This window comes from Nannobrachium achirus, assembly GCF_963921795.1.
Source record: "Nannobrachium achirus genome assembly, chromosome: 19".
Lineage (NCBI taxonomy): Eukaryota > Metazoa > Chordata > Actinopteri > Myctophiformes > Myctophidae > Nannobrachium > Nannobrachium achirus.
In genome coordinates, this window is record NC_137826.1 from 10,722,788 (window position 1) to 10,736,709 (window position 13,922).

The 13,922-nt window shown below is 42.2% G+C and overlaps 1 protein-coding gene across 1 annotated transcript; it reads right to left on the reverse strand.

Annotated features, from left to right (window-relative positions):
- Positions 1–3,868: 3,868 nt before the first annotated feature.
- Positions 3,869–12,131, reverse strand: LOC308304599 (phospholipase A2-like; the record flags this gene model as incomplete). Its single annotated transcript, XM_080749226.1, has 5 exons — positions 3,869–3,890; positions 4,725–4,878; positions 7,188–7,321; positions 9,472–9,619; positions 12,083–12,131. 5 exons carry the CDS (start codon positions 12,129–12,131, stop codon positions 3,869–3,871), a joined length of 507 nt encoding a protein of 168 aa, XP_080605352.1.
- Between the last annotated feature and the right edge of the window lie 1,791 nt (positions 12,132–13,922).

The following is a 13,922-nucleotide window of genomic DNA, read 5'->3' on the forward strand; positions in this document are numbered from 1 at the left end:
AGCTGGAAAAGCTTAATGCTTATCAGCCTGTACCATTAGTCTGTGCCTGTCTGCTTCTTGTTAGACAAAAATGTGGCACACACACACTTGCTGTGTGTGTTCTTAAATAACTTGCATTGTCAGTGTTATACGCCTTATTACATGGAAGGCTTAAGAAGTTCTTCACAGTAGTAAAATTCCGTCACTTCTGTCTGACATAATCTTGAAGAGATGAGCTCTAACAGTATTCGCTTCACCTCCTTTTATTAACCTATGTAACACTTTTTTATTGATAATGATGAGCACCTTATTGTCCTGCTTATTGAGCCAGGCTTTTATTGAGCGTTTCCTAATATTTTACGACAAATTCTGAACAGAACTGGTATCTTTTATTATTGGCCAGTTGGTGTGACTGAGTTCTATTGAAGATGACAGTTGGCAAAAGTAACAAATATTATCATTACATTTCATTAAAACAATCATTCATTAGTGTGCAATAAGTGTTAAATGGCTTTATATTATGAATGAATAGTACTGTAGTAATAATGATCACCTCTTGTCTTTGTTTAAACATGATGTCATGGGCCGCTATGCTCGATAATAATCTTGATAAGCCCAAAGCTTAATGATACTGAGTACTCAATAAATGTGGCATCCTTCAGCCTCTTACCAATTGTTATCTGGGTACGGTCGTCAAAAACCACCTCCCCCTTAAACTGGGCAGAGTTCCTCCCAAAGTATGCACCAGATTTTCTGCTAAACTTGTTGCCTGATCCGTCTTACTGCCCTTCTTGGGGGGCATAACACAAACCTGGTAAGGGGCTAAAAGTCCTGGCCAGCGGAGCTCCTCTTCTGTTGACATCACCTCGATGGCTGCAGCGAGAATACGGGTAACTCCAAGACCAAAGCATCCCATTTCAGTGATGGCAGGCTTGCTTTGGGAACTGTTAAAGTAGGCATTGAATATACTAGATATACGTCTAGTCGGCGACCTGGCCAACTCGGAACAATGTAAATAGGGAATGAATGCCCCGCCCTTTAATGCAAACCCCATTATACCTGTTTTCATAGGACCCGTTTTGACCATTTGTCTGCCTGTGTCCATTTATGCCCATATATGGAGATATCTGTATCTGTCTGTCTGTCGGTGTCCATTTTATGTCCATATATGGAGATCACTGCAGTTATAGTTCTGGGTCCATTTTATGCCCATATATGCCCATATATGGAGATATCTGTCTATCTGCGTCCATTTTATGCCCATATATGGAGATCTCTGTATCTGTCTGTCTGTGTCCCTTTTATGCCCGTATATGGAGATCTTTGTGATTCTGCATCCATTGTATGCCCATATATGCCATATATGGAGATATCTGTTTATCTGCGTCCATTTTATGCCCATATATGAGATTTCTGTCGCTTTTTCAAACAGATGGTCAAAACGGGTCCTATGACAACAGGTGTTTGCCTGTGTCCATTTATGCCCATATATGGAGATATCTGTATCTGTCTGTCTGCGTCCACTTTATGCCCATATATGGAGATCTTTGACCATCTGTTTGCCTGTGTCCATTTATGCCCATATATGGAGATATCTGTATTTGTCTGTCTGCATCCATTTTATGCCCATATATGGAGATCTATGCAGACACAGTGCCAGTTCCGGAAAATCCTGATGTCAGACATCAGAATCCGAACCTTTCGTGCTGGTTCCAGAAAATCGTGTATCGGGTCGGGTCGGGTCGAGGCCGAGCACTGCACTACCTGCTGCGGTGGGGAACGCACGTGCCGAATTTGAAATAGGGAATGAATGCCCCACCCTTTAATGCAAACCCCATGAATGCCCCACCCTTTAATGCAAACCCCAATATACCTGTCATAGGACCCGTTTTGACCATCTGTTTGTCTTTGTCCACTTATGCCCATATATGAAGATCTCTGCACACACAGTACCGGTTGCAGAAAACTCTGATGTCAGACTTTATGCCCATATCTGGAGAACGCGCGTGCCGGTGGGAAGAAGGGTTCTCGAGATACGCGGATTACATACACACATACACATTCACAGAGATTTTGTGTTGACTCATGTGGGTCGGGTCGGGTCGAGGCCGAGCACTGCACTACCTGCTGCGGTGGGGAACGCACGTGCCGAATTTGAAATAGGGAATGAATGCCCCACCCTTTAATGCAAACCCCATGAATGCCCCACCCTTTAATGCAAACCCCAATATACCTGTCATAGGACCCGTTTTGACCATCTGTTTGTCTTTGTCCACTTATGCCCATATATGAAGATCTCTGCACACACAGTACCGGTTGCAGAAAACTCTGATGTCAGACTTTATGCCCATATCTGGAGAACGCGCGTGCCGGTGGGAAGAAGGGTTCTCGAGATACGCGGATTACATACACACATACACATTCACAGAGAGATGTCAGAGCCTTTTATGAAGTGATGTCACAATGACTCAGCGCTTGCGCCGATTTCCTCCGGAACAGCCTGATGTCAACAATCAGCTCCGCATAAGGAGATTCCGAACGTTTCGCGCCGGTTTCGGAAAACCGCGAGTCGGGTCGGGTCGAGGCCCGGCACTGCACTCCGCGCGGCGGCGGGGAACGCGCGTGCCGAATCTGAAGCCGGTGGGACGAACGGTTCTCGAGATACGCGGATTACAAACAAACAAACAGACAGACAGACAGAGATTTGTCGCATTTATAGATAGATGAGAGTATTTTGTGCCTAAGTAAAAGGTGTGGCCCACCTCTATACCCTTGGATTCCACCAATGTGCCAGTCTGGCACTGTGGGCAGTCAGTCCTGCCTGGTGACAAAGTTTCTACATTCGCAGAAAAGGAGCATGTCCCACAGACTAACAGTCTGTCCTCGCCGATGTCTGCTGGCAACTGGAACTCATGGGAAAGTTTACCCCCAATATTCCCTGTGTCTGCCTGCACCTGGACACAACGTAGCCCCAGGCGTGAAAAGAGCCGGGCGTAGGCCTGGCACACTGACCCATAGGTCTGGTAGGCAGCTTCTTCACTGACGTCAAATGAATACATGTCCTTCATGTAAAACTCTCTCCCTCGAAGCAGACCAAACCTCGGCTTTGGCTTGTCTCTGAATTTGCGGGTGATCTGGTAGAGTAGCAGTGGGAGCTGCTTGTAAGAAAGAGTGCTCTGGTGAGCTATCAGCGTGGTCACTGCCTCCTCATGTGTGGGACCAAGGCAGTAGTCAGCCCCATGGCGATCGTTCAGACGGAACAGCTCCTTCCCCATCAGGTCCCAGCGGTCACTGGCTTTCCACAACTTGGCCGAACACAGGCTGGGCATGTCTATCTTCTGGCCACCGATGCCTTACTTGGTCGATAAGCCTCACCAGTTTCTCCATGGAGCGGACGGTGGCCGGGAGGTAATAGTAGCACCCTGGGATGGAGGGGTGGATGAGCCCGGCCTGTTGCATAAGCCTCTGGCTCTTACAGCCAGGTCATCTCAGTTGAAAAGCGGCTGTCCTGCACCATGTCCTTCAGGTTGGAGGGCTGGTAGAGCCGGGAAACCAGGAGCGGGGGAGTATTTGGTTTGGACTGAGTGAGGGTAGGCTTTGTGGCAACATGTCCAGAACAGCTGGAATGAGTTCTGGACAGGATTCTGGACAGGCACCGTGGGAGTTTATGCAAAGCCTGATTTATTAGGACCTCCATTGTAGATTCAGATAATTCCTATTCATGGGTTGCATTTGTAGTCCTAAACGGCCATGTTGAGGACCAACACAGGTGTTTCAATGTGTCTGATTGGCATAGAACTAATTTTCTACGCTCTATTTCTGAGTGGTGCTAACCGCTCCTACGTCTGGCTTTATGTGTACGCTATGTCCCTACTGTATGTGCATGTCCCTATGTCTGTATGAGAACGACACTAACATCACACGAGACAAACGTCACACGAGACTAACGTCACACGAGACTAATGTCATAGAAAGTACGCAGAGACTGACATCACCACAGCTGATGTCATGCACAGAACGGCCCACACAAGGAGATATGCACATGTGTCATGTGTTTGATATCATGTTACTATAGAACCTGCCTGGTTTTATTAGTGTTTTAATGGCATGTCTCTGTAGGAGGCTGTAGGAGGCTAGCAGTCAATCTGTAAACGCATATCAATCTGTAAAGAAAAGGGTTATGCTTTAGTTCCCCTAAAGCTCCCCTTCAAATGGGTCTATTAGACAAACAACCTCCCTCTTGAAATTCCTCAACCAATAGAATGAGGAAGATTCCAGTCTCATACAGTAAAATGTACTTTTGCACAGTCTCAATTACATATCATGTACAGTACTAGGTTTTTTTTTTCTTATTTTTTCTTATTTTATTTCAAAATAAAAAAATATTTCCATGACAGCTCTATCATCATCTACTAAGTAGGTGTAGTAGTAGAGTAGCTGTCACAAATAGTGGATATTTCATTTGGGAACAAATGAAGCCAAACTGTCGTCCTGTGTTGTTGTCTTCCAAAGTTGATTTCATCGCCAAAACCATGACCATTTTGTCAACAAATAAAAATGAGACAAAAATGTTAGGGAGGGACTAGTGGAGAAGAGATCCAGTAGTACTAAAAGACAAGTAATTTCACGTTTGGTTGGGCTCTGAAAGCCGATCTACAAGCTCATACTAGCTTGTAGATTGGTTATTTTCAGCATGCAACCAAGTGTAAAATCAGGCTTTATGATAGCTTTGCATAGCTTCATACACATTGGTCGCTGGGCAGAAGTTCATGTTCAGGTTGTCTACACATCGGTCCCTGGGCAGGCGTTTATGGTCAGGATTCCAGGTATTCCTGCCGAAGCATTCTGCAGCCTCCCTGTCACACTCGCAGATAAACATCTCACAGATGTTGTTCTTGCCTGAGGGTGTGAAAGTAAAATCCTATGTTAAAAACTCTTACTGTGCCAATCCCGAACTAGTTCGGCTTTATTTGGACCTTATCAGGGTGCCGATCCCGAACTAGTTCGGTTTTAAAAAAAAAACAATTTTTGTAAAAAAAATGTTTTTCTTTTTCTTTTTTCTTTTTCGAGCCGGGCCGCCGGCCGTCATCTGTTTACACGGCCTGCGAGAGCGTCACACCGCCGATATTTACCATCCACTCCAATGCAATCCAGGATCTTTAGAGCTCATTTTCTCTGTTCCATGCATATGAGGTGTGCAAGGTTTAATCATGGCTAAATCGCTTGTGCATATACAACGCTTGTCTATGGTGGATTCTATGGCCATTGGGCGCCCTCTAGTGGTGAAAAGGTGGCATTGAATGTGTAAAGGACAACTTTGTTTTTTTACAAGGGTTCATATTTTGAATTATTAGAGAAAAGAAAAGATTAGTGTTAAAATGTTTTCATTTACTTCTTTCTATTGTTTTAGCGATTTTAATTACTTTGATTTCAGTGCATGGGGCCATGCGTGCAAGTGCCTAAATGTGTCTTGTGACACAATAAGCTGTCAATGTCTTTATTACTATTTACAGTAACACTACTAGCCCCCATAAGTCACATCTGCCCATGAAAGATTGTGGTGCTTCTTGGGAATGGGCTTATTGTATCTAAAAATACATATTTAGCCACTTGCACGCATGCCCCCAACCACCAAAATCAATGTCATTAAAATAGCTAAAACAATAGAAAGAAGTAAATGAAAATGTTTTAACAGTCATCTTGTCTTTCCTCTAATTACAATCTAAAAGATGAACCCTTGGGCTTGTTAAAAAAAAAAAAACAATGTTGTCCTTTAATTCAGAACTATTTCTAACACTATGGACCAGAGCTAGTCAATATACCTATACATATGTATACATCACCTTTAACCAAAACTATCAACTATATTATGAGCCAGGCCCAATCTTTCAACACGTGGTATTATAAACTGTGGAGAGATATGCTGGGGTCGACAGAGGCAATGGATTTCAAAAGTAGTATGTCACTGAGGATATCATCTAGTCAGTGTCTGTGGCAAAGTCAGTGTCTGTGGCAACACTTTATTTTTCAAGATTATACCGTTCCCATTTAATGTATTTCGTTTTCATAACTTTTTTTTAACATGTGAAACCTTGTACATACGCAGGATGAAAATATTGTAAACAAGATCAGTGGTTTCTGCATCAGGGCTTACTTGGAACTCTATTTTATTATTATTATTTATTTATTTATTTCATATTTTCCAAGATTTAAAAGAAAAAATATAATGGCATTTTGTTACATTACTTTATATTAATGTTATTATATTATCAATTGTTTGCAATATCCTCATGCCCCACAGGTTGAAAATCGCATTTTACACTGGGACCCAATCTGATCAAGTAACTGAACTAAACCTTTTATAAAAGGTATTTATTTAGTATAAATCAAACCTCGGTTCGAAGTGAAGCGGTGAATCTTAGTATAGAATTGTCTGGAGAGCCGGTATGACAGCCGGTATAATAGGTTTTAAAAAAATATATAAAAAGTCCTGCTTGCTGGTCTCTTAGTTGTTTGTCAACTGCATCCCTCTATAATTATTTCAGTTTCTGTTATCTTTGTGGCCTACTAAATTTTTCAACTTCTGCTAGATTTTCAATGTATTTACTCTTGTCTGCCTTAATGCTCCTTTTTACCATTCTGTTAGCATCTGTATATTCTTATTGTGCCTTTGCTTTTGCTCTTATGCGGCTATTTGTCATTGCTGCAATAGGTGAGACCTATTGCATGTACAAGACAGATAAAACCTGAAGGCCAAATTATCATGTGAAGCTTGACCAATCCTCAAAGTATCCATTCATCTGACCGGGAGGGACACCGCACACATATTCTGGACGTACAGGACAGATAAAGCCTATTCATTCTGAACTGAAATGACCATATATGGACATGGGACACACATTTTGCTTTTTGAAAAAGCCTATTCATTCTGGACTGATATTTTGCACGTACGGGACAGGAAAAACCTGTTCATTCTGGCCTGGAGTGACCATATATGGACATGAGGTGACATACATTGTGTTTTTGAAAAACCCTGTTCATTCTGGACTGAGATCACCATATATGGTAATTAAACAGACATTCTGTTTTTGAAAAGGCCTGTTCATTCTGGACTAAAATGACCATATATGGGCGTGATACACACAAAGCCACTCATAGGAAGCGGTTTTCACCGCTTCAAAAATAGGGACAAGTTCAAGTGTACTTACTTAGACAGGTTGGCCTCCTATCGTCATGGTCACAGCTCCAGTAGTACTGCTTGATGTAAGGGTGGCCAAAAAAGGTCTGGCAGTCAGGATGCTGCTGAGCTTTACTGTAACAACAGTCATGTACCTGACAGCACCTAAAGAGACAAATAATGTAACAATAGTCATGCACTGGTCTTGCATAGCCAGACTCTCTACAGCTCCCCCTACTGTCGAGTAGGCAGAGCTGCAGAGAGTCTGTATATGAGACAACTCATGCACCTAAATGTCAAAGAAAGAGACAATTGAGACTTCGGAATCTGAATCGGCTCACTGGCCAAGAAGCTTCACACAGATGATGAATTCACCGTTTGTCAGCCTTCTGATTGGTCCCTGAGACTCCCTGACTGGCCAACCAGAAAAAACCTTTCAAGAACTGTCCGCACTGTGCGACACGGAGTTCGCCCGGTACGGCCGCGGGAGGTGATAGCGACGGCAAGCGATCTCGCTCATCATAACGAATAAGCTTCAACAAACTAGTTCACATGGACCTTATCAATGGTCTAAGAGTCACAATTGGGTACATATAATTTAAATGGGCAGAATTACGAAAAGCCAGCCTATTATGTGAGGAGAACTATAATCAGCCTGTCCTCTTCCTACCCAAGATGCAATGCGCTTTCTTTTTCTATTTCTATTCTCTCTCTGATCCAGAGGATTAAACTAATTAAAACATATATTTTCGGGGGGAAATTACTGTTTTGCTATGTAATTACTGTACCTTTTTCTTCCCTTTTTATTAATATCACGTAGATGTGTTTTTTTTGGTACTTTATATAGCTGTAATGAGGCTATGAAGGAAAAAAAATCCCATCCACTTCCACTATAAAAGAATCTGCAATAGTGATTCTGTCCCACTGGGATTAAACAAATTAAAACATATATTTTCGGGGAAACCCCCTGTTTTGCAATGTAACTACTGTACCTTTGTCTTCCCTTTTTATTAATATCACCTAGATGTTTTTCCTTTGGTACTTTATATAGCTGTAATGAGGCTATGAAAAAATAAAAAAATCCCATTCACTGCCACTATAAAAACAATCTGCCCAGGGTCAAATGTCCCATCATAGTAACAGGGCAGAATGGGGCGGGATTTGCAAACTAGTGAATTGTCAGATGCACCTGATGCAGTGTTGTGTGTAAGTTTGGCGTCCAGTGGTTTTCAACCAGTGGTCCTTGAGGGGGTTCCAGGTGGTCCCCAGCTAAATGATGGAGAGTTGGTAACCAAATGGACCCTTATAGATCTTTAACTCTGGAGAGTTGTAAAATGAAACCAAATGGACCCATTTTAAAAAAAGAGTACAATTATTGTTAAACACCTGATTTCTTAATTTACAAGAAGTCTACACAATTATCTGGAACTTGCAACAAACAACTTGCAATAACAACTATTATAAAAGTTAATAAGGTAAATAGATAGATAGATAGATAGATACCTTTATTATCCCAAGGGGGAAATTCAGTTGTCCAGTTGTAGCATAGCAGTATGTATTTACAAAGTTACAGAGAAGTAAGACAAAAGATAGATAAGAGTACAAAAATAAAATAAAATAGCTATTATACCAATAAAGAAAAGGTGCATCAATAGAGGGCGCGAATAATATATAAGTATATATACATAAAGTGACTTACAAAAAGAGACCGTAACAGTCAATGCTGCGTGATTATGGATCCAACTGGGAAAGATGGATGGAAACGGCAAAGAGCGCTCGTTTTCAGTTATTGTCCACGACATTGCAAGCGGCGCGAAGGCCAGCGGACCATGGTCCTGCTCTTCGCCCCCGAGCGCCGCAGGCGCGAGTGGCCGCGAAGAGCGGGCCAGGGCCGCGCGGCCGGCGGAGTGCCGCGCGAGTTACGAAGCCGTGGTGAATGCAATCGTTATATTTATGCCCAGGCCGTAAGGCCTGGGCAAGCGCACGATAAACGCCATGATAATTGGGTTTTGGTGCACCTCGCGCGGTCCAAGTGACTACAACGGAGCGCTCCCTACGTCCGGTTCAGCCAATCACAAGCTTCAAAAATGAGTCCGGGGCGTGGTTATCCATCTTTCCCAGTTGGATCCATAATCACGCGTCAATGCTAGTTAGTGCAACAAGTATCTCACTGACATTGTTAAACAAAGCAGAATACTCAGAATACTCAGAAACTACCAAAACAACCTAATAGTGCAATAAATATGTGTGTTGTACAACCATACCTGCCAACCCTCCTGGATTTGGCAAATCAACACTGGTGAAAGGGCACTGACCTGTCCAGTCCGTCCACGGGTGTCCCGGAGCCTCCCATGCCACAGTAGCAGCCATAGTCAGTGTAGTCAAAGAGGGGCCAGCTGTCCGGCATCACACACACTATCATGTCTCTGAACTGGAACAGTGAGCGGTGACCTAAAACCTGGGCTGGAACAGCACAAAATACACACACACCTTTACCATTTATCAGAGATGTAAAAGAGTCTTTGATCTCGAGTCAAGTCCGAGTCACGAGTCTTTGATCTCGAGTCACAAGTCGAGTCGAGTCTTTAGTGGGTCAGCCCGAGTCGAGTCACGAGTCTTTCATCACGAGTCACGAGTCGAGTCACGACTCACGAGTCACATAAATACCAAGTTAGCTGAAGTAAAATAGCTGATGATGAGCTAAACATGTGTGTTTTATTTCGCCGTTTTAATATTTTAATCTTACGATGAAAGGTCCATGCAGACGGCTGTGTCTGTGGCACCAGAGAGGAAAGAAGAAAGGAGAAGTAAAGGCCAATATTTGTCGGGCTTGTCATGCATTATAGTGCTTAAAATAAAGATTGTTCACAAGTCTTATGAGTTCGAGTCGAGTCGAGTCGAGTCTCGAGTCTTTGAGGGGCGAGTCCGAGTCGAGTCTCGAGTCTTTGAGGGGCGAGTCCGAGTCGAGTGACGAGTCTCCAAAAACGCGACTCGAGTTGACTCGAGTCGCGAGTCTTTAACTCGAGTCCCCATCTCTGCCATTTATAACTTTTAAAATAGCCGATGTACATGCTGCTCACCACTTGTAGATCGATCGGTTCTTTGCAAGACCGGCGTGCAACTTAGTATAACTCCAAATTCCAAGCCCTGAACCTAAGCTCTAAAATGCCTGATCCTGATCCTAACCCCAACTTGACCAATTTCCAAACTCTAAAATTAACCATTAAAGGAGTAGTTCACCCCCAAAATGGACTTTTTTTTCTATTGATTAGTCACGCCATGGAGACTAGAGTTCAATAATATTTTTAGTTTTTTGTCGCATTCCTAAGACAAAAATGTGATAACAATAAATGTACCCCCATTTGTTCCGGATGGGGACCCATCCGGAATCAATGGGGGTAAATTTACTCGAATAAAATTTTTGTCTTAGGAATGTGACAAAAACCAAAAAATATTATTGAACTCTACTCTCCATGGCATGACTAATCAATAGAAAAAAAGGCATTTTGGGGGTGAACTACTCCTTTAAACAACTATTTCTCTTGTGAGGACCAGGAAAATTGTCCTCATAATGTCTATTTCTCAAATTCTACTATAGTTCGGGGGCATACAAAATAACTGGTCAATACTTTTACCAGAAAATCCAAGTGAGGGCTAATTCAAGAAGGTTAGAACAGAAGGGCACCATGGGATTTTCTGCTCTGAGCCCCAACAGTCTTAGCCTGGCGGTCTGGCAACGCGAGGCTACAACAGTGCATGAGATCTATTTAGCCACTGCCACTTTCATCATATTATAGACCGCTAAAGAGAACAAGTCAACAGCTAAATATGTATAATTATGAAAAAAGTGTAGTGCACATCAAACAATAATAAAAACATTATTTATGACTGATGATTGCACTTGACTTGATATTTTTATATGGTGTTTGAAATGTCAGTTCCTTAGTCTGCTGGAATTGTCTAGTAGTCAAATGATATGTGGTTTGTCTGCAAGTGTCTTTCCAAGTTCTCTTTCATGCAGTTCTTGCTGATGAGACAAATACTTGGAATAATGATGAGAGATAGAGCTCTATCCAGTTCAATGTATGGCACACAAAAATATTAATATTAATTATTCTAAACCAGGAAAAGAAGGCAAGGTACACAAATGCATATAGGCCCAGTGATGTCATTACGTGCGCATCCCGCATCAAAAACTCATTCAAGTCGCCCAGGGACTCATTCATGTCATGGTCCTGGGGTCCCGGGGATGCGCCTCCATTGGAGCCCATGTTAAAATAATTTACCGGGTCGCGGTAAAAGAAAGACATTTTAAAATTCCACAGACACCACCATTGTTCATGGGTGAAAGCATCCTACTTTACCCTACGTTAACACAAATAAAATCCACGTAGAAAGTCTTAAACAGGCGATAGAAACGTCAATGTTTTGATTCCACCGACGTCCGACGCCATTTTGCGCGCCCAAATTCATTAGGGGCACATGTTTTAGTAGTTTTAGTAGTTCTAAGTTCAAACATTAGCCAAATTGTAAAATAAATATAAGAAATAGGCAAACATTTTGAAAATAGCCGATCTACAAGCTCACAGCGCTCCAAAACATTGTATTGAGGACTCATAAAACTTTTCTGGGACCCATTTGAATGACCACCTGTGGGTCCCGGGACCCATTACATTGAAAACCTAGTAACATCACTGTTAGGCCTATATGGCTTTCAGTTCCTTGTTTCTTTTTCTCAGTTCCCTATTCTAGAGGAATCTATACTTTGGCTGTTCTCACAGCTGAAGCTGAAGCTCACAATGCGTTGCATTGATTTTGACAAATTGTGAAAACCTTTGAAAAAGAATGTGTAAAAGCTATAGTTCATGTGACAACCATGCTTGGACTTGGAGTCACGATCAACAACATTTGTAAAGTGCTACTCACCAATAGAGAGGGCTAAAGGCACAAGAAACAGGCTCTGGAGGGTCTTCATGTTGTGAGTGTGTGGACGGTCAGCCGGAGATGGAGCTCTTCTGATCCTGGGAGGGAAGTCAGATGTGGCGCCTTGGTGCCTGCCCCTCTACACAGTCAAATCCAGAGTCTATCTACACAAGTAAATGTACAGTAGCAACACCTACCTAGGACCGCACTTTGAAGAGTGCTTAATTGCAGGGTCCCCTGAATGGGGAAAGTATCCGGGGTCTATGGGCTGGAATCAGGCTAATAGTAGATTGGCTTTTTTCACAAAATAATGCCTCTAATATTTGACAATTTGGCCAATGTTTAATTTGTCATTTTAGAGGTATTAAAAATCCTTAAATTGTCACTTTAGAAATGTGCATATACCCTCTATACCACAGGGTTTCAAAGTGGTTGAAGGGGCACCTTGGGGTGCCGTGACGGCAGTCCAGGGGTGCCGCAAGATAATTTGATATTAGAAATGTATATGGACATTTAAAAATATATTTAGTATAATTTTAAACTTGAAGTATAAAGTTATTTTCAGTCAGTTCTAATCAAAATGGCTATTATCTTGCTTTTCTCGCAACATAATCGCTAAAATCGTGCTGTAAATATAAGGTGCTGGGAGTGAAAATTAGGAATATAATAATGTAGGGGGTGCCTCGGATGAAAAAATATTTATAGGGGTTCCCCGAGCCCAAAAAGTTTGGGAACCCCTGCTCTATACACTTAAACTTTATGTTGGTTTGTTTACTTTTGAGTGAGAAAACAATTAAGCTAATCATCTGGGGACCCCCCAAAATAATTTGGGGACCCCCCTCCCCCCGACCCACAGGTTGAGAGCCACTGTCCTATCTAACTATAAATTAGGCAAATCGTCCGTGCTTAAATGGGAAAACCCTAGAAAAAAAACACATGATGACGTCATCCAATGGGAAAACCCCTGAAATAACACAGAGTGGCGTAAATGGGTGATGTTATAATATCAGAAAATCCTAACAGTCAGCGGGAAGAGAAAGAGAAAGGTAAAAGAAAAGCTCCAGAGATGTTCCAGGAAACAACATCAACAGCGTCCCAGAAAAAGAAGAGATGTGCGCCAGCGGTGATCAAGAAATCCTGAGAAAAACTCAGAAAGATACGCTTAGCAAAGAATCCCAGCCCGTAGCCAATCACGGAAGCCAATCAGAGTGGCAAAGGATGACGTCAAAATATCAAGGCATATATAAGGGTCGCGAGAGAGGCCGTCTATGCACGTAGCCAATCATATGGGCATAAAACGGCATATGTCTGATATCGCTTGAGGATTGGTGTGCTTCACATGACATTTCGCCCAACCAGACAATAAATGGGCCAATCTCCATGATTGGTCAAAAATAAAGTGACAAAAAAGCTGTCACAATAAAAGAATATGGACACTTTATATGTATATATTCTTATTTTATTGTGACAGCTTTTTTGACACTATTTATGTTTATATTCTTTGTATTGTGTCTTGCATAAACGATCGATTGGAAATGTCTAAATGAGATGTCAACAGACACAATATGTATCCAAATGGGATTAGAGACATCTCACATCCAATAAAACATCTACATTTTTATGGAATGTGTCATTCTCGCTGTGGCAGATTGGGTTCATGTAATGTGAACTTTAGTTACTTGTACATGATGTAGAATGTAAGTGCTGCAAATAATTCATTTTTTTTTTAATCAGATAACTCCACTGCAGAACCAATGCAAAGACTTTAGGGTGGTCTTTCATGTGGTGAGGGTGATGATTTGGGCATGTTAGTCCTAGTCCATATTTCTATGCGAGACTAGGT